Consider the following 18196-nt stretch of genomic DNA (forward strand, 5'->3'; position numbering starts at 1 on the left):
ATATAGCAAATCTTTACTTTTTTGAGCTCAGGTCCACTTTAAAAGAGTCTACATCAAGGCTCCATTAGAGTCCCCCCTTATATGAGGGGTCCATCAGCGTCCCCCCTTATATGAGGGGTCCCCTTTTTGAGTCACACTGACCTGAATGGGAAGAGTGACTTACAATCCTGTCCCCCCAACAAAGGTCCCCTTACTTTAGAGTCTCCATCACAGTCTCCCTTAATTTATGGTTCACCCATACATAAGGGGCCCCATCACAGCCCCCCCTCAAATCAGAGTGGGAGCAGCGACTTACATTCCTGTCCCCCCCCCCCCCCCCCACATGAAAGCTCCTGAAAACCCTCCTCTTCTCTTCTCACTACATAATGCACTTTGATCATCTTTAATAACTTTATCGAGCACTTTGTGAAAAAAAAAAACAGAAAGAAACATTTATTTTATCCCCGCTGGGGTTTGTTTAACGAAGGTGACGGTATTGTCCGCTTCCAGAATCTGACCGTCCCCCATAATACCAGCAATGAAGAATGTTCAGCGGAATCTGTCCTCACCCCTCCCCCCCATTACATTTTCTTCATCTTCTTCTTGGGGCGTTGGTTGAAGACAGGCGAGGACCCCATAAGACTGTCGGGGGAGTGAGAGGCGTAGCTGCCTTCCGATCCATTCGGACTGCCTGGGATGGCCGAGTCGCTGATCCCAGACATGGGCTCCTCAAACACGTCATTACCCAGAACGCTGTGCCCGTGTACCGCCGACTCCTCGTTGTCCTGAGGCTCCATCTTCACCTGCGTCAGGCTCCACAGCGGAGAGGTGTTCACATCGGATCCTGCGGAGAGGAAACACAGCGGATCAGTATGAGGACAGAGATATTCCAGGAGGTCATACAGACCATCCACCAATCACCGGTGTACACCGACCGGGATCTGTCCCCCCTGCACTACCGGGACCCAGACAGACCGACCGGGATCTGTCCCCCCTGCACTACCGGGACCCAGACAGACCGACCGGGATCTGTCCCCCCTGCACTACCGGGACCCAGACAGACAGACCGGGATCTGTCCCCCCTGCACTACCGGGACCCAGACAGACAGACCGGGATCTGTTCCCCCCTGCACCACCCAAACCCAGACAGCCACACCGACCGGGATCTGTCCCCCTGCACCACCCAAACCCAGACAGCCACACCGACCGGGATCTGTCCCCCTGCACTACCCAGACCAGGATCTGTCCTGCACTACCCAGACACACAGAGACAGACAGGGATCTGTTCCCCCTCTGAGGTATCCACACCAATAGACAGGGATCGGTCCCCCTGCAGTACCCAGACCGGATCTGTCCCCCCTGAGGTATCCAGACAGACAGACGGGGATCTGTCCTCCTGCACTACCTAGAATGACAGACCCGGATCTGTCCCCCCTGTACTACACGGACCCAGACAGACAGACCAACCGACTGGGATGTGTTCCCCCTGAGGTATACAGACCGGGATCTGTCCCCCCTGCACTACCCAGACCCAGACCGCCACACCAACCAGGATCTGTTCCCCCCTGCACTACCGGGACCCAGACAGACAGACAGACCGGGATCTGTCCCCCCTGCAGTACCCAGACAGACCAGGATCTGTCCTGCACTACCCAGACACACACAGAGACAGACAGGGATCTGTTCCCCCTCTGAGGTATCCAGACCAATAGACCGGGATCGGTCCCCCTGCACTACCCAGACCGACAGACCGGATCTGTCCCCCCTGATGTATACAGACAGACGGGGATCTGTCCTCCTGCACTACACAGACCCAGACAGACCGACCGACCGACTGGGATCTGTTCCCCCTGAGGTATCCAGACCCAGACAGACAGACCGGGATCTGTTCCCCCCTGCACTACACAGACCAACAGATCAAGATTTGTTCCCTCTGACGTATCCAGACCCAGATAGACAGATAGCCCAGGATCTGTTCCCCCCTAAAGGTATCCAGATTGACAGACAGACATCTGTCCCCCTTGCACTAGCCAGAAAGACAGACCTGGATCTGTCGCCCCTCCACTACCCAGACAAACTGGGATCTGTCCCCCCTGCAGTACCCAGACCCAAAAAGACAGATAGACCATGATCGGTTTGTCTGTATATGTACTGCAAGGGAACAGATCCTGGTCTGTATGTCTGTCTGTTTATGTACTGCAAGGGAACAGATCGACAGACAGACCAGGATCTGTTCCCTTGCAGTACATAGACAGACAGACCAGGATCTGTCTTTCTGCAGAACCCAGAGAGAAAGACAGGCAGGCCTCATGTATGAAGCTTGTAGCAGTGGAAGAGCGGCCCGTTCCTACCCAGCATAGTATTCTAGGGCCCGGTCTCCTCCCCACAGTCCGTCTCACATTATGGACCCCATCACAATCCCCCTGAACATCAATGGATTTTACGGTAAGTCAAAAATCTCCTTTTCTCTTTCGTTCATTGACGGACACATTTATATTTGTATATTTATAACCGTTGGGACGTCCCAAAGCAGTGTTATACATGAGGGGTGGGATCAACCCAAAAATTCCCAAGGCTAAACATTAGCCAACCAGGCAACAGGAGCCCACCTGAAAAAAAACAATACACCCTCAAAGAGGATCAGGTCCCCTTAAACAGCAGCCTGCAAAACTGACGACCAGGTGGCCGCCTTGCAAACCTGCGTCAGTGACGCTTCATGATGAAAGCCCCAGGAGGCACTGAGCGTGCTAGTAGAGTGTGCCTTGACAGGGAAAGAAGGCCTGAATCACCGTCTGTCTGATCCATCTGGAAATGGTCGCAGAGGAAGCAGACAACCCTTTTCAAGGTCCACCTGTGAGCACAAAGAGTCCGACTTCCCGAAAGACTTCGTAGCTGCCAGGTACACCCTAATTGCCCGGACCACATCCAAAGCATGCAAGGCAATTTCCTTAGGATTTAGAACATGGAGGATTGGGAGACAAGGATCTTGTTGGCAATTCAGGTTAATAAAATAACTTTTTATTTCAGTTTATATAAAAACAGGGAAAAAAAGAGGTATTAAATATAAAAATATGGCTTGAAGACAAGCCCAAACCTATATACAACAATGTAGCAGTTGTTGAAGTATAAATTCCATACAGAAGTAGAGAAAATTTATACAAATCCTTAAAGGGATGAAGATACTTGGCACCAGGAAAGTCCTGCCGACAGATTGCAGAGGGAACAATAGCCGTCCAGCTAGACCAGGTGATGCTGTATTCAATAGATCTTATACATATGTTCAATTGCTCAACATGTTTCGCCTTTTTCAAAGCTTCATCTGGAGCTTATTAGTGAAATACTCTGTACAGTTTATATAGACCGAGACAAGTGTCTCAACAATATTTGTAATTAGCGGAGAGGATGTCGTGGATTTGTCGGAGCCTGATAAAGTTGGTAGGTAGAAGAGCCGCCAAGGAATAGTATGTGCCTGGCTGTCATCAGTGCTGATAGAGAGCTCTGACTAGGAGTCTCCCATATAGGCCCATAAGCTAGGCACTTATATATGCTCGAACCGGTTATCCACGATCGTCCTCTCCAGATGGGGTACCGCCACCAATGGTACTTCTGTACCCGCACAAAGCAGTTTAGCATCTTGAGGTCCAGGATTGGACGCACTTTGCCTTCCTTCCTGGAAACTGTGAACAGGTTTGAGTAAAAAAACATGAAGAGGTCGGAGCCGGGACAATTAATCCCCCCTTGAAGGAACAGGTCTTGTACCACCCCAAATAGGCCTTGTAAGCAGTCTGGGGACAGGCACAAGTTGGAAGGAAAAAACCTTGCCACAGGACAAGAGCGAAAATCAATCTTGTAAACGGACCAAATGACTTTGTGGACCCACTTGTCTTGCACCCGAGAAGTGCATGGGTCCAGGAACCAGCAAAGATGTCCCCCCCCACCCCAATACGGGTGAGGGTGCACCTTAATGCTGAGGGAGCCTTGTCCGTGGGTTTGGAGAAGCCAGATTTTGGCTTGCCAGACCAGGTCCGTTTGGACCCTCTAGAAGAGGTCCTGAAAGACTTTGAGTCCTTTTCAGTTGACCCTGAGGGGCGAAAAAACTTCTTATGAGCTGAGAAGGAAGGCCCGCGTCTACGACGAGGTTCCTTGCCCTTAGTAGCCTGGGGAAGAAAAGTACTCTTCCCCCTGTGAGACCCCTAATGATGTCTTCCAGGGTAGCTCCAAACAGGTAATCTCCTTGAAAAGGAAGATCAGTCTAGGAGATTTTTGAAGTTTGATCCGCAGACCAACACTTGAGCCAAACAGCACGCCGAAGGACCATTGCCAAAACAGAGAGCCGAGCCATCAGGGGAGCCGCATCCAAAGAGGCATCACAGATAAACTGCAGCCCCTGGACCAGCTGGTCCATCAGCTCGGCAAAGGCAGGGGGGAGCTGTTCCCTCTCCAGGTCATGGCGTAGGAGCTTAGCCCATTCGGTCAGCGTTTGCGACACCAGGGCAATGGTGAATAACGGCCTCATTGCCGAACCAGCCAGAGTTTACATAGTGCGGGCCACAGCCTTCGCCTCCTGGTCAGCAGGATCCTTAAAGGCCGGGGACTCTTCAACTGGAATCATGGTTGCCTTGTTCAATCCGAGTATCCACCACCGGTGGCACAGTCCACTTCTTAAGAAGGGACTCCTCATAGGGGTAACGCCTAGTAAAGCACTTAGGGACCCCACTGGAACGCTTTGGTCGTCTCCACTCTTTAGCGACAATTCTGTCAAAATAGGAGGGGAAAGGAAACACCTTGCGAATGCCAAAGGCCACCTGCACCTCCTTCACAGCTTCAGCTATGTCCTCCATCTTCAGAGTCTCACGCACAGATACAATCAGTGCATCTACCAGCGCCTTTTTTTGCACGGTCGCAAACGTGGAGGAATCCTCCTCACTATCAGAGGATTCCAGGTGTGTGGTTGCAGACCCAGCAGAGTGACCCATGTCCGCAGCGGCCGAATAAGATTAACAATCTGATTAGACAGATGAGGCAGGGGAGGTGGTGGGGTGCTTTTTACTTGCCCGATGCTCGCAAGCCACCTCCACCCGGGACACAAGGGACTCCAGGAATGCCGTCAGTGCATGGATGGATGGTTGGAACCCAGAGGGCCCCGCAGCCTCAGAAAAGGGACCAGGTGGGGAGATGTGCTCCAAAACCTTCATGAGTCAACAGGGGGACCCCAAAAAAAAGTGTAAAAACACTGCTATGGGACAACCCCCACCGCGCTGGCAGCACCACCCGATTGCCAGGCACAAAGCACCAAGCGATCCTCAGCAGAGAGGGAGAGGACCCCACCAGACTCACCACACACAGAAACAGGCATCTGCAGCCACCAGGAGAATCTGCACTACACATACAGCGACCAGGAAGTAAAATAAACCAGGAGTCAGCAACAGGGGATGAGGAGGGGCTCCCATTGCCGAAAATGGCCACCCACGGGGCTCCACGGTCATAGCCGCCGCTATTTCCAATGGCAAACCACAAGAAAATGGCCGTCGGACTACACAAACATAGCCGCTGTGTATAGAAACACACAGGCCACACACAAAACGACAGCCCCACACAGCATCACAAGGCTTACAGGGACCCAGGAGAGAGACCAGGCCTCAAGGACAGATCCAGGAAGGACGGGGGGCCCTGGCAGGAGCCCCCACCAGGAACATCCACCCCCCCTCTGCACAATCGATTCTTCGGTCACTGGCAGCGCACCCCCGGCCCCCATCGCCAGTTAGCGCCCTGCCCCATCCCAGGAAACGTGGCCAGACTACCCAAATAGCCCCAGCGTGGAAGGGGGGGCAGGATGAGGGACTTGGTTGGAGGGGAACCCGGGGGTCCGACCATCCCAAGTAGGGGCCCATGTCCACTCCAAAACCCTCCAGGGGGAGGGGGGGGGTACAGCTGCTCACCATACCAGGAACCAGTCGGGCACAGCTCCAGACAGAACCCCTTCTCCATCGAAATGGAGAGGCTGTCGGCCAAGAGAAACGCTGCGACTCGGGCCGAGACCCGGTCCTATGCGTCCTCGCAAGGTGTTTAACTCGCAGGCCAGCCCCCGTCCGGTGGGACTATGTCGTGGCCGACCTAGCGCGTAGCTGAGGTCTGCATGCGCTTGTTGGCCAGACAGGGGTGACCACCGGATCTAGATTATCCAGCCCATCACCCAGTCCGGCAGTTGTAAATCTCACAGGAAAAAATCCAGGAGAGAAAAAAAAAAATGCCCATCTAAAAATTTTTTACCAGGACCAGAGATCCCAGCAAGGAAATAGTTCCTTACTCCTGACTAGGCAGAAAAAAAACGGAGTGCCTATAGCAGAGAGAGGGAGTATACCCCCTGGGACCGCCCATAGGCGTAGCCAGAATTCTTTTCCCCTGGGACCGCCCATAGGCGTAGCCAGAATTCTTTTCCCCTGGGACCACCCATAGGCGTAGCCAGAATTCTTTTCCCCTGGGACCACCCATAGGCGTAGCCAGAATTCTTTTCCCTGGGACCATCCATAGGCGTAGCCAGAATTCTTTTCCCCTGGGACCGCCCATAGGCGTAACCATAATTCTTTTCCCCTGGGACCGCCCATAGGTGTTGCCAGAATTATTTTCCCCTGGGACCGCCCATAGGCGTAGCCAGAATTATTTTCTGCCTAGTGTCCTACTCCTGTAGGGGGCAGTATAACCCAATGGTTATGAATATCAGGAGCTGTTTCCGTCAATGAACAAAAGAGAAATAAAGGTTTAGAATCACTTAAAGCTGAATAAAGTAACTTTATTATATTGCACTTGGTGGAGGCGCTCTTTTCGGGGTTCCTTTGTTATTAGCAGAATCCATCCACCTTTCCATTTACAATTGCCCCACATTAGAGCCGGCGTGTCGCTATAACCCAGCGGGAGGCGCTGGACTAAATCTATAGAAAAATAGGACTTTTGCTGCAATCACTGATTAGCTGGACCTTCCTGTGTTTGCTCGGCCCGCTCAGACTATTGGAATTCAAATGAGGAATATTCTGAAAGCCGAAGAAAAAAAAACAACACATCCCACGAACTGATTGAAAAGCAAATTGATTTCAATGACAATCTACTTCATCCGGGAAATCAGCGGCCGCACGCTGTCTGCAAAGCACCTGTTTTGGTTTAATAGCGCATTGTGCGGACGGCGCCGGGTGGCGAGGGCCCTTCACATTCACTACCGCTAATGGTGGCGAGAGATAATAAACACCTCGCCGGGTTATTAAAGGAAAACTCCTGCCGTGCGCTCTACAAAACAACGCTTACCCGGCTTACCCTCCGATTTCATCACCTTCAGTCACCGGGCCGAGCAAATTCTGCACACAAGGACTTTCTTCATATATGAGATGTATACAGTACACGGGTCAGGTCATAGGAAGGTGCGAAACACGGGCCTAGCGTCAGATTTGTTTCAAAGTAATGCCACATGTAATACTTCATTTATTAAACAGGAGTTCTGCCCCCCACCAAAAAATTAAAATTCAGCAGCTACAAATCCTGTAGCTGCTGATTTTTAATTTTAGGACACTTACCTGTCCAGGGATCCCATGATGTCAGCACCCCAGCTGATATTTCAATCAGCTCTCGGGTGCGTCCACCGCCATCCCGACTAAGGGAAGCCTTGCAGCTTCACAGCCGATCCCGTACTGCGCATGCGCGAACTGGCCCGGCGGTAGTGGAAGGAGGGGGGGGGGCGGGATCTCCAGGAAGTGGGGACAGGTAGCTTTTAAAGAATAGATACCTGCTCCCCCCTACCTCCAAATGTGCCAGCGGAGAGGGGGGGGGGGGGAGCAAACAAGCGGAACTTCTACTTTTTGGGTGGAGCTCTACTTTAACTCAGAGAGATTGCAATCAGGGGTCACCATCTACTTCCTGGACTCCTGGCTCAGGAATGACAATCATGCAAATCCTGCTGCCTGCTACCCTCGTCTCCTTTTCCCTCTCCTCTCACTCCCCCCCCCCCCCCCCCCGTCTCCTTTTCCCTCTCCTCTCACTCTCCCCCCCCTCTCACTCTTCCCCCTCCCTCTCTTTCCCTCCATTTTTCCCTCTCCTCTTGTCTCCTTTTTCCTCTCCCCTCCCTCTCTCCCTCTCCCCCCCTCCATTTCCCTCTCCTCTTCTCTCACACTCCCCCCCCCTCTCTCTCCTTCTCCCCCTCTCTCTTTCCTCCTTACTCTCTCTCTCTTTCCCTTTCCCTCGCTCTCTCTGCCTCATTTTCCCTCTACTTCCCTCTTTTCCTTTCCCTCTCTCTCTTTCGGTCTCTTTTCCCCTCTCCCAATCCCATTCCATTTTCTTCACTTTCTCTCTCCTTCCCCCTTTCTCTTTCTCTCTCTTACTTTCCCTCTCCATCTCTGTCCCTCTCTTTCTCCTCTCTCTCTCCCTCCCTCCCCTCTCCTCCTTAACTCTTCTATCTTTCCCTCTCCTCTCTCTTCCCCCTCTTTCTCCTTTCTCTCTCGTCTCCTTTTCCCTCTCCTCTCCTCTTTCACTCTCTCCCTCTTCCCCCTCTCTCCCCCCCTCTCTCTCTCTCCTCATCTCCTTTTCCCTCTCCTCTCTCTCTCTCCCCCTCTCTCTCTTTCCCTCTCTCCCTTTCGGTCTCCTTTTTCCTCTCCTCTCCCCTCTCTCCTCTCTCACAGACAGTTGTGCTCAAAATTTTGCCTCTCCCAGCAGGAATGGTGAAATGTTGGCATGGATATTGAAAATCTGACTGATCCCACTTTCTTTTATTCTTGGCTAACGGTGATATGAAGCCATTTATGATCACAGGGATGTTTGGCTCCTTTTTAAATTCTGATACCAGAAATCCCCTAAATGTCCCCGATAAAAAAAGCCCCCCCCCCCCCGAACCACACCTGTGGCTTTTTAAATTGCAATTAGTGTCTGTGTATAAATAGTCTGTAAGATTGTTATCTCTCACGTGGATGCACTGAGCAGCCTAGATACTGAGCCATGGGGAGCAGAAAAGAACTGTCAAAAGATCCTGCATAAAAAGGTAAATGGAACTTTATAAAGATGGAAAAGGATATAAAAAGATATCCATAGCCTTGACTATTCCAGCCAGTGCTGTTCAATCAGTTATTAAGAAGTGGTAGATTCGGGGAACTCTTGATGCCAGGTAGACCAAGAATGATTGCAGCCACAACTGCCAGAAGAATTGTCCGGGATACAAAGAAAACCCCCCACAGGTAACCTCAGGAGAAATTCAGGCTGCTCTGGAAAAAGACGGTGTGATTGTTTCAAGGAGCCCAATATGACAATACTGGAACAAAAATGAGTTCCCAGAAAGAATCCTTCACTCCAGATTCCAGTGTGCCAGAAGCTGGGAGGCGTGTCAAGGTGTTGTCGGCCATATTGTAAATGGGCACTGACGAGGTAAAGGCTTCTTTCTGGCAACTTGACCATTTAAATGGATTTAGATGATATTTGTTTCACCCAGAGTTTACCTGGGAAAAACATCTGAATAATAATTCGTAATAAAAGGAAATATATGAAAGCGCTACACATTCCCTTCAAATCGCTGCACCCCACACTACCAGAGGGCGGGGTGATCCTGCTGGTGGAGGGGGATGAATGCAGACCTCAAATGTGGAGAAATATATTCCTTACCTGATGGCTGGGGGGACGAATCAACCTCCATATTAGAAGAGAACCGGTCACTCTGCGCCCCCAGGACCCCTACGGGGAGAGACTGATCCCCGGGTGCCAGGTCTCCTTCCAGCTCCTCATTGATGGGGAATGTGATGTCCGTCACCGGCTCTTCTTTGATCTTCACGGGTTTGGTGTCCTCAGATATGCGCTCAGGATGGACCAGCTTCTCGTACTCCTCAGACAGCTGCTTACTGACCTGCGGGGACACAGAGAGAGAGGGAGGAGACAATTACAGCAACCGCACCATGGAGGAGTACAGAAGCCCCAAGTTAGGATACGGGCCAATTAGTAAAAATGTTATCAAGGTTTCAGTTCACAACATGACCAGCTGGGGGCTCCTCCCTCTGACATGTTTCACTCCCACATAGAGGTTAATTGTAGAGTTGAGAAAGTAAGAAGCTACCCAGACCATAATAAAAACAAAGGATGCACCAATAGATCAGTGACCACATGATTGAGAACCACTTTAATGGATTCTGGATTGTAAGCGGGTACTCAAATAAAAATTCCAATAAGCGTATTTTGATTGGTTTGCTCAAAAGTTATCGCGTCTACAAACTACGGGAAAGATTTTGTCATTTTTGTTAAATTTTTTTACTAGTAATGGCGGCATTCTACCATTTTTAGCGGGACTGCGACATTGCGGCGGACCCCTAACTGACATTTTTGACACATTTGGGGGTACCAGTGACATTACTACAGTAATCAGTGCTAAAAATATGCACTGTCACTGTACTAATGACACTGGCAGGGAAGGGGTTAAAGGAGTTGTAAAGGCAGAAGGTGCATTCTATGCATGAAGATGAGAAACCTTCTGTGGGCAGCCCCCCCCCCCCCTCCTAATACTTACCCTGAGCCCATCTTGATTCAGCGACATTGCACAAGTCCCTCGGCCATCCGGGACTGAAGTGGTTAAGCGATCCTCCTTTTCTGCTGTGTTTGCAAACCTTCAGCACTCTCCTTCCTCTGTTGTGAACAGGCTGAATGTAAACACAGGCAGTGATTGGTTCACAGCAATCTCAAGGTATGGAGCCACTCTGATTGGCTCTGTACATTGTGACTGTGATCTGAGCTGTCATTGGTGTGCTTTCCCACCCATATCTATATCCGGCCCCTTCTGAAAGCCCCTCCCCACCTGTAACATGTTGGCGTGGTAATCCTTAATGCGGTGCTGCCAGAATTTCTGTAGGGACAGGACGCTGCCGATCCCCATCTCGTGGAAGACTTGCTCCATGACGTCCTGGAAGGGAGTCTGACCCAGCCTGGCCTCGCGGTCCGCGCTGTACCGCAGCATCTTGGTGAATTTCAGGCAGTACTCGTGAGAGACGTCTGTCAGGGTCTCCAGGACGCTTTCGTTGGCGGTGTCGAAGCCGGCGTGGGCCAGGATGGTGGCCACGGATTGGTACATGAGTTGGCAGCAGGAGTGATAGTTGAGCTCCGTGACCGGTTCTCCTTTCCCTCTAATGAAGAAAGTCAGAGACAAGAAGGAGGTATTAGAACATCATTTAGGTGTTGTTACGCTCCACGCACACAGTTCCTGTAAATCTGTCACTCCCTTCATGGAAGCGTGTCACCATCATCATCTGACTGGTTTCAAATATCTTAGTGTGCGTCTAAAAGGATATCAGAGACGTGTTCTTTCATATAATGTTCTTATAGGATGAAGATCTGAGGCAGAGAGCTGTGATGTTTACAGAAGCCTGGCAGCCCAGCCCCCCTTTTTTGACATTTGTTTCTATTTCATGCCTGAATGACTTCATTTATTCTCTGTAATCACTCATTTTCTTCCTGAACACATTTCCCCGCATCCCCTTTAGACATGCATGCTCCAGCAACTGATCAGCAGATTCTTTATGCTTTAAAATCACAGTATCTGACAAAAGTAAGTACACCCTCTCCCATCTATCTTTTCATGTGACAACACTGAAGAAATGATACTTTGCTACAATGTAAAGCAGTGAGTGTACAGCTTGTATAACAGTGTAATGCCTCGTACACACGTACCGATCATCGGCCGACCGATCGGCCGTCTTTTGTCCAGGGATGTCCTGTCCGCTGGAAAGTGCAAAAGACTGCACATGAATTTTGTCCGCCGACTGCAGAAGTGATGTCATGTGATGGTTAACTTTCCCTGTTTTTTTTCTTCTCTGAGCATGCCCAGTCTTGCAAATCTGCTGTTAGTCGGCCGAATTCTGTACTGACTGGCGAACAATCGGTCGTTCTGGTGTTGGCCAACAAAAATTTTAATGCCTGCACGACAGATACTTTTCGGCCGAAAGTGCGCTGTCGGCTGTCGGAAGCATCATACTAACAAGCCTACAATCGGCCGATCGGTCGTTGGCCGAATATTTACAGCCGACAATCGGTACGTGTGTACGGGGCTTAAATTTGCTGTCCCCTCAAAATAACTCAACACACAGCCATTAATGTCTAAACTGCTGGCAACAAAAGTGAGTACACCCCTAAGTGATAATGTCCAAATTGGGCCCAAAGTGTCAATATTTTGTGTGGCCGCCATTATTTTCCAGCACTGCCTTCACCCTCTTGGGCATGGAGTTCACCAGAGCTTCACAGGTTACCACTGGAGTCCTCATCCCCTCCTCCATGATGACATCACAGAACTGGTGGATGGTAGAGACCTTGCGCTCCTCCACCTTCTGTTTGATAGATGCTCATTAGGATTTAGGTCTGGAGACGCTTGGCCAGTCCATCACCTTTACCCTCAGCTTCTTTAGCAAGGCAGTGGTCGTCTTGGAGGTGTTTGGGGTCGTTATGTTGGAATACTGCCCTGCGGTCCAGTCTCTGAAGGGAGGGGATCATGCTCTGCTTCAGTATGTCACAGTACATGTTGGCATTCATGGTTCCCTCAATGAACTGTAGCTCCCCAGTGCCGGCAGCACTCATGCAGCCCCAGACCATGACACTCCCACCACCATGCCTGACTGTAGGAAGACACACTTGTCTTTGTACTCCTCACCTGGTTGCCCCCACACACGCCTGACACCATCTGAACCAAATAAGTTTATCTTGGTCTCATCAGACCACAGGAGATGGTTCCAGTAATCCATGTCCTTAGTCTGCTTGTCTTCAGCAAACTGTTTGTGGGCTTTCTTGTGCATCATCTTTAGAAGAGGCTTCCTTCTGGGACGACAGCCATGCAGACCATTTTGATGCAGTGTGCGGCGTATGGTCTGAGCACTGACAGGCCGACCCCCCCACCCCTTCATCATCTGCAGCAATGCTGGCAGCACTCATACATCTATTTCCCAAAGACAACCTCTGGATATGACGCTGAGCACGTGACCTCAACTTCTTTGGTGGACCATGGCGAGGCCTGTTCTGAGTGGAACTTGTCCTAGTAAACCGCAGTATGGTCTTGGCCACCGTGCTGCAGCTCAGTTTCAGGGTCTCGGCAATCTTCTTTTAGCCTAGGCCATCTTTATGTAGAGCAACAATTCTTTTTTTCAGATCCTCAGAGAGTTCTTTGCCATGAGGTGCCATGTTGAACTTCCAGTGACCAGTATGAGAGAGTGAGAGCGATAACACCAAATGTAACACACCTGCTCCCCATTCACACCTGAGACCTTGTAACCCTAACGAGTCACATGACACCGGGGAGGGAAAATGGCTAATTGGGCCCAATTTGGACATTGTCACTTAGGGGTGTACTCACTTTTGTTGCCAGCAGTTTAGACATTAATGGCTGTGTGTTGAGTTATTTTGAGGGGACAGCAAATTTACACTGTTATACAAGCTGTACACTCACTACTTTACATTGTAGCAAAGTCTCATTTCTTCAGTGTTGTCACATGAAAAGATAGAATAAAATATTTACAAAAATGTGGAGGGGTGTACTTACTTTTGAGAGATACTGTATCTGGCGTTCTCTTCATGTAAGCGTATCACCATCATCATCTGGCTGGATTTAAACATCTAAAATTAATATTGCCCTCACCCATCCCCAACAGTATACAGTCAGGTCCATAAATATTGGGACATGGACACAATTCTAATCTTTTTGGCTCTATACACCACCACAATGGATGTGAAATGAAACAAACAAGATGCGCTTTACCTGCAGACTTTCATCTTTAATTTGAGGGTATTTACATCCAAATCAGGTGAACGGTGTAGGAATTACAACAATTTGTATATGTGCCTCCCACTTTTTAAGGGACCAAAAGTAATGGGACAATTGGCTGCTCAGCTGTTCCATGGCCAGGTGTGTGTTATTCCCTCATTATCCCATTTACAAGGAGCAGATAAAAGGTCCAGAGTTTATTTCAAGTGTGCTATTTGCATTTGGAATCTGTTGCTGTCAACTCTCAATATGAGATCCAAAGAGCTGTCACTATCAGTGAAGCAAGCCATCATTAGGCTGAAAAAACAAAACAAACCCATCAGAGAGATAGCAAAAACATTAGGTGTGGCCAAATCAGCTGTTTGGAACATCCTTAAAAAGAAAGAACGCACCGGTGAGCTCAGCAACACCAAAAGACCCGGAAGACCACGGAAAACAACTGTGGTGGATGACCGAAGAATTCTTTCCCTGGTGAAGAAAAGACCCTTCACAACAGTTGGCCAGATCAAGATCACTCTCCAGGAGGTAGGTATATGTGTGTCAGATGAAGAACACTCTCCAGGAGGTAGGTATATGTGTGTCAGATCAAGATCACTCTCCAGGAGGTAGGTGTATGTGTGTCAGATCAGGAACACTCTCCAGGAGGTAGGTGTATGTGTGTCAGATGAAGATCACTCTCCAGGAGGTAGGTGTATGTGTGTCAGATCAGGAACACTCTCCAGGAGGTAGGTGTGTATGTGTGTCAAAGTCAACAATGAAGAGAAGACTTCACCAGAGTGAATACAGAGGGTTCACCACGAGATGTAAACCATTGGTGAGCCTCAAAAACAGGAAGGCCAGATTAGAGTTTGCCAAACAACATCTAAAAAAGCCTTCACAGTTCTGGAACAACATCCTATGGACAGATGAGACCAAGATCAACTTGTACCAGAGTGATGGGAAGAGAAGAGTATGGAGAAGGAAAGGAACTGCTCATGATCCAAAGCATACTACCTCATCAGTGAAGCATGGTGGTGGTAGTGTCATGGCGTGGGCATGTATGGCTGCCAATGGAACTGGTTCTCTTGTATTTATTGATGATGTGACAGCTGACAAAAGCAGCAGGATGAATTCTGAAGTGTTTCGGGGAATATTATCTGCTCATATTCAGCCAAATGCTTCAGAACTCATTGGAAGGCGCTTCACAGTGCAGATGGACAATGACCCGAAGCATACTGCGAAAAGCAACCAAAGAGTTTTTTAAGGGAAAGAAGTGGAATATTATGCAATGGCCAAGTCACTCACCTGACCTGAATCTGATTGAGCATGCATTTCACTTGCTGAAGACAAAACTGAAGGGAAAATGCCCCAAGAACAAGCAGGAACTGAAGACAGTTGCAGTAGAGGCCTGGCAGAGCATCACCAGGGATGAAACCCAGCATCTGGTGATGTCTATGCGTTCCAGACTTCAGGCTGTAATTGACTGCAAAGGATTTGCAACCAAGTATTAAAAAGTGAAAGTTTGATCTATGATTGTTAATTTGTCCCATTACTTTTGGCCCCTTAAAAAATGTGAGGCGCATATACAAACTGTTGTAATTCCTACACCGTTCACCTGATTTGGATGTAAATACCCTCAAATTAAAGCTGAAAGCCTGCAGTTAAAGCACATCTTGTTTGTTTCATTTCAAATCCATTGTGGTGGTGAATAGAGCCAAAAATATTAGCATTGTGTCGATGTCCCAATATTTATGGACCTGACTGTATAATTACCTCTCTTTCCATCCCCCACCGCACTGTTCAGCTGCTGGGAATGGATGAAAAGAAATCCCCGGTGGAAGGTAGAAGGGTTATGGAGTCCCCACTGATTGGCCCAACATTGTCATAAGTGCCAAGTCGCATGCTTTTAGGTTCTGGGTGTTTCTGTGGCTCCTGGCCCTGAATGGAGAGGTTGAGGAGTCAATGAAAGGTAAGGGGAAAGGAGGGGGGGGTGATGGGATTTAAGGAATGCGCAAAGCATAGGTTTGCTTTAATGCCCAGGCCGGGGAGGAACATGCACTATTGGTTGAACTTGATGGGCGTGTCTTTTTTCAACCTGACTATGTAACTATAATTCTAAAATGATCCCAAGCATGATATGAAAGAACACATCTCTGGCATCTCTTTAGATGTGCATGCTCAAGCGACAGGTCTGTAGATTGCACAGCTCAAGTCTGCAGCATCAAGCAGGGAAGAACATGCACGACTAAAGTGATGGTGGTGTGTGGTTATGAATAAGCGATTTTTATCGTGAAACGCGTCAACCCGACACGTCTGTCCGTGTATTGCACTGTCTGTCTGCTGTCTGTTGGATTTATGGAGAATAAAGGAGTCCTAAGGATTTTTATTTAACATCTTTGAGTGCGGTCTCTCTCTTTTGGATGTCTACGTCTAAAGTGATGCCAAGTAGGATATGAAAGAACAGATCCATGGCATCCCTTTAAACGTGCATGCTTAAAGCGGGGTTCCACCCAAAAGCGTAGCTTCCGCTCATTTGCTTTCTCCCCCCCTCAACATTTGGCACCTTTCTGGGGGGGGGGGGGGGGTGGAATGGGGGGGCGGGTACCCATTTTTGACAGGTACCCTTCCCCACTTCCGGGAGACGGCTCAGCGGGGCTGTCCCTCTGAAGTTTGGCCTCCCCTCCTCCTTTCCCTGCCGGAGAGCCAATCCGAATGCGCAGTGAGCAGTAGGGACCCACCAGTGAAGCCGTAAGGCTTCACTGCCGGGTTCCCTCACCGGCAATGGCGGCGGCAGCACCTGACAGCTGATGGAAACATCGGCTGCGGTGCCGACATCGCTGGACTCCAGGACAGGTAAGTGTCCTAATATTAAAAGTCAGCAGCCGCAGTATGTGTACAGTGTGTGTAGCTGCTGACTTTTAATTTTTGGAGGGGGGAGGCTGGAACAGTACTTTAAGCAACTGATCAGCAGATCGCACAGCTAAAGTCAGCAGCAGGGAGAAGCATGCATGTCTAAAGGGATCCTGGGAATGTGTTCTTTTATATGATGCTCTCAAAAGAGGATCCAAGCCAGGGTGCAGTGATGTCGGCATGCACCTCCCACCAAATTTAGTGGGAGACCCAGTGATGACATCACAGGGTGTCAAAAGAGGTATTTCCTAAAAACAAAATGATTTGATTGGTGAGGGGGACCAGGGAAGGTGTTCTATGCATACATTAAACTTCAGCTTTGGTCCTACCGGTAGAAGTCACTCTCAGGGTCGCTGTGCCGCAGCTGGAACGGCAGCTTGGGCAGTTTGCAGTCCTGCGGCAGCAGATCGTCAGGAAGGGGCGGAGACGGCGGTCGGTGTGGGAGGGGTTCGCTCTCCTCCACTTTGATGCCTTCCACCGGCTGCTGGTTCTGCCCCTGCGCCGCGGCTATGAGGCTCCGCAGCTTGCGGTTGTGTTGGATCAGCTGGATGGTGTGAATGGTGAGGCTGCACGGCTCCGAGGGGACATCCAACATGGTGGTCGGCCTCGGCCGGTTGGCGGACGGCTGGTGTAAAGGGGGCTCCTGCATCTCCACCGTGCGGAATTCCCTCTGTAGGAGATCGAAGGAGTTTCTGCTGGCCTGACCCGAGGCCACCGGGATCTCCCCCCAATATCGCATCATTCTACCGCAAAGTCCCGACGCGGTCCTGTGTGAAGACGATCAGACTGCGACCGCGGACAGAGAGGACGGTGAGATCACAACTCTACATAGTAGTCATATGACGGCAGGCGGGCCGTCCTCCACATCCAGACACACCCACTCCTCTGTCACTGGGATCAACCTGCAATACAGACAAGAAGAGGGTGGAGCTGTCAGTACAAACATGCCGTCAACGAGGCTCCACTCTACAGTGACATTTATATCCTCCCTCCGCCCCTCCCCTTCAGTCTTCCACAGGTGTACAGGCTCCTCCCCTTATTCTGCTCACAGCACCAATTGTTAAGCCTGACTCCGCCCCTCCCCTTCAGTCTTCCACAGGTGTACCGGCTCCTCCCCCTATCCTGCTCACAGCACCAATTGTTAAGCCTGACTCTGCCCCTCCCTTAAGTCTTGCACTGGTGTACAGGCTCCTCCCCTTATCCTGCTCACAGCACCAATTGTTAAGCCTGACTCCACCCCTCCCCTTAAGTCTTGCACAGGTGTACAGGCTCCTCCCCCTATCCTGCTCACAGCACCAATTGTTAAGCCTGACTCTGCCCCTCCCTTAAGTCTTGCACAGGTGTACAGGCTCCTCCCCTTATCCTGCTCACAGTGCTGACTGTTAAGCCTAACTCCGCCCCTCCCTTTAGTCATACACAGGTGTACAGGCTCTTCCCCTTATATTAATCACAGTGCCAATTGTTAAGCCTGACTGCGTCCCTCCCTTAAGTCTTGCACAGGTGTACAGGCTCCTCCCCTTATTCTGCTCACAGCGCCAATTGTTAAGCCTGACTCCGCCCCTACCTTAAGTCTTG

General features: G+C 50.0%; 1 protein-coding gene across 1 annotated transcript; it reads right to left on the reverse strand.

Annotated features, from left to right (window-relative positions):
• Positions 1-507: 507 nt before the first annotated feature.
• Positions 508-17493, reverse strand: SUPT7L (SPT7 like, STAGA complex subunit gamma). The gene is made up of 4 exons (XM_082252363.1): positions 16951-17493; positions 10787-11111; positions 9610-9847; positions 508-823 (listed from the first exon to the last, which is right to left on the reverse strand). The coding sequence occupies exons 1-4, from the start codon at positions 17361-17363 to the stop codon at positions 561-563; spliced, it is 1239 nt and encodes a 412-aa protein (XP_082108489.1). The 5' UTR covers positions 17364-17493; the 3' UTR covers positions 508-560.
• Between the last annotated feature and the right edge of the window lie 703 nt (positions 17494-18196).

Source organism: Pelophylax lessonae (genome assembly GCF_965119305.1).
Source record: "Pelophylax lessonae genome assembly, chromosome: 3".
Taxonomy (NCBI): Eukaryota; Metazoa; Chordata; class Amphibia; order Anura; family Ranidae; genus Pelophylax; species Pelophylax lessonae.

Bases quoted from the DNA above. Each gene is read 5' to 3' on its own strand.
- SUPT7L (XM_082252363.1), bottom strand. From the start codon at position 17,363: ATGATGCGATATTGGGGGGAGATCCCGGTGGCCTCGGGTCAGGCCAGC. The intron at 11,112-16,950 runs GTAGGACCAAAG...TTTCTTCATTAG, and splicing joins CCTGAGAGTGACTTCTACCG to AGGGAAAGGAGAACCGGTCA. The intron at 824-9,609 runs GTAAGGAATATA...TCCTCTCCGCAG, and splicing joins TTCGTCCCCCCAGCCATCAG to GATCCGATGTGAACACCTCT.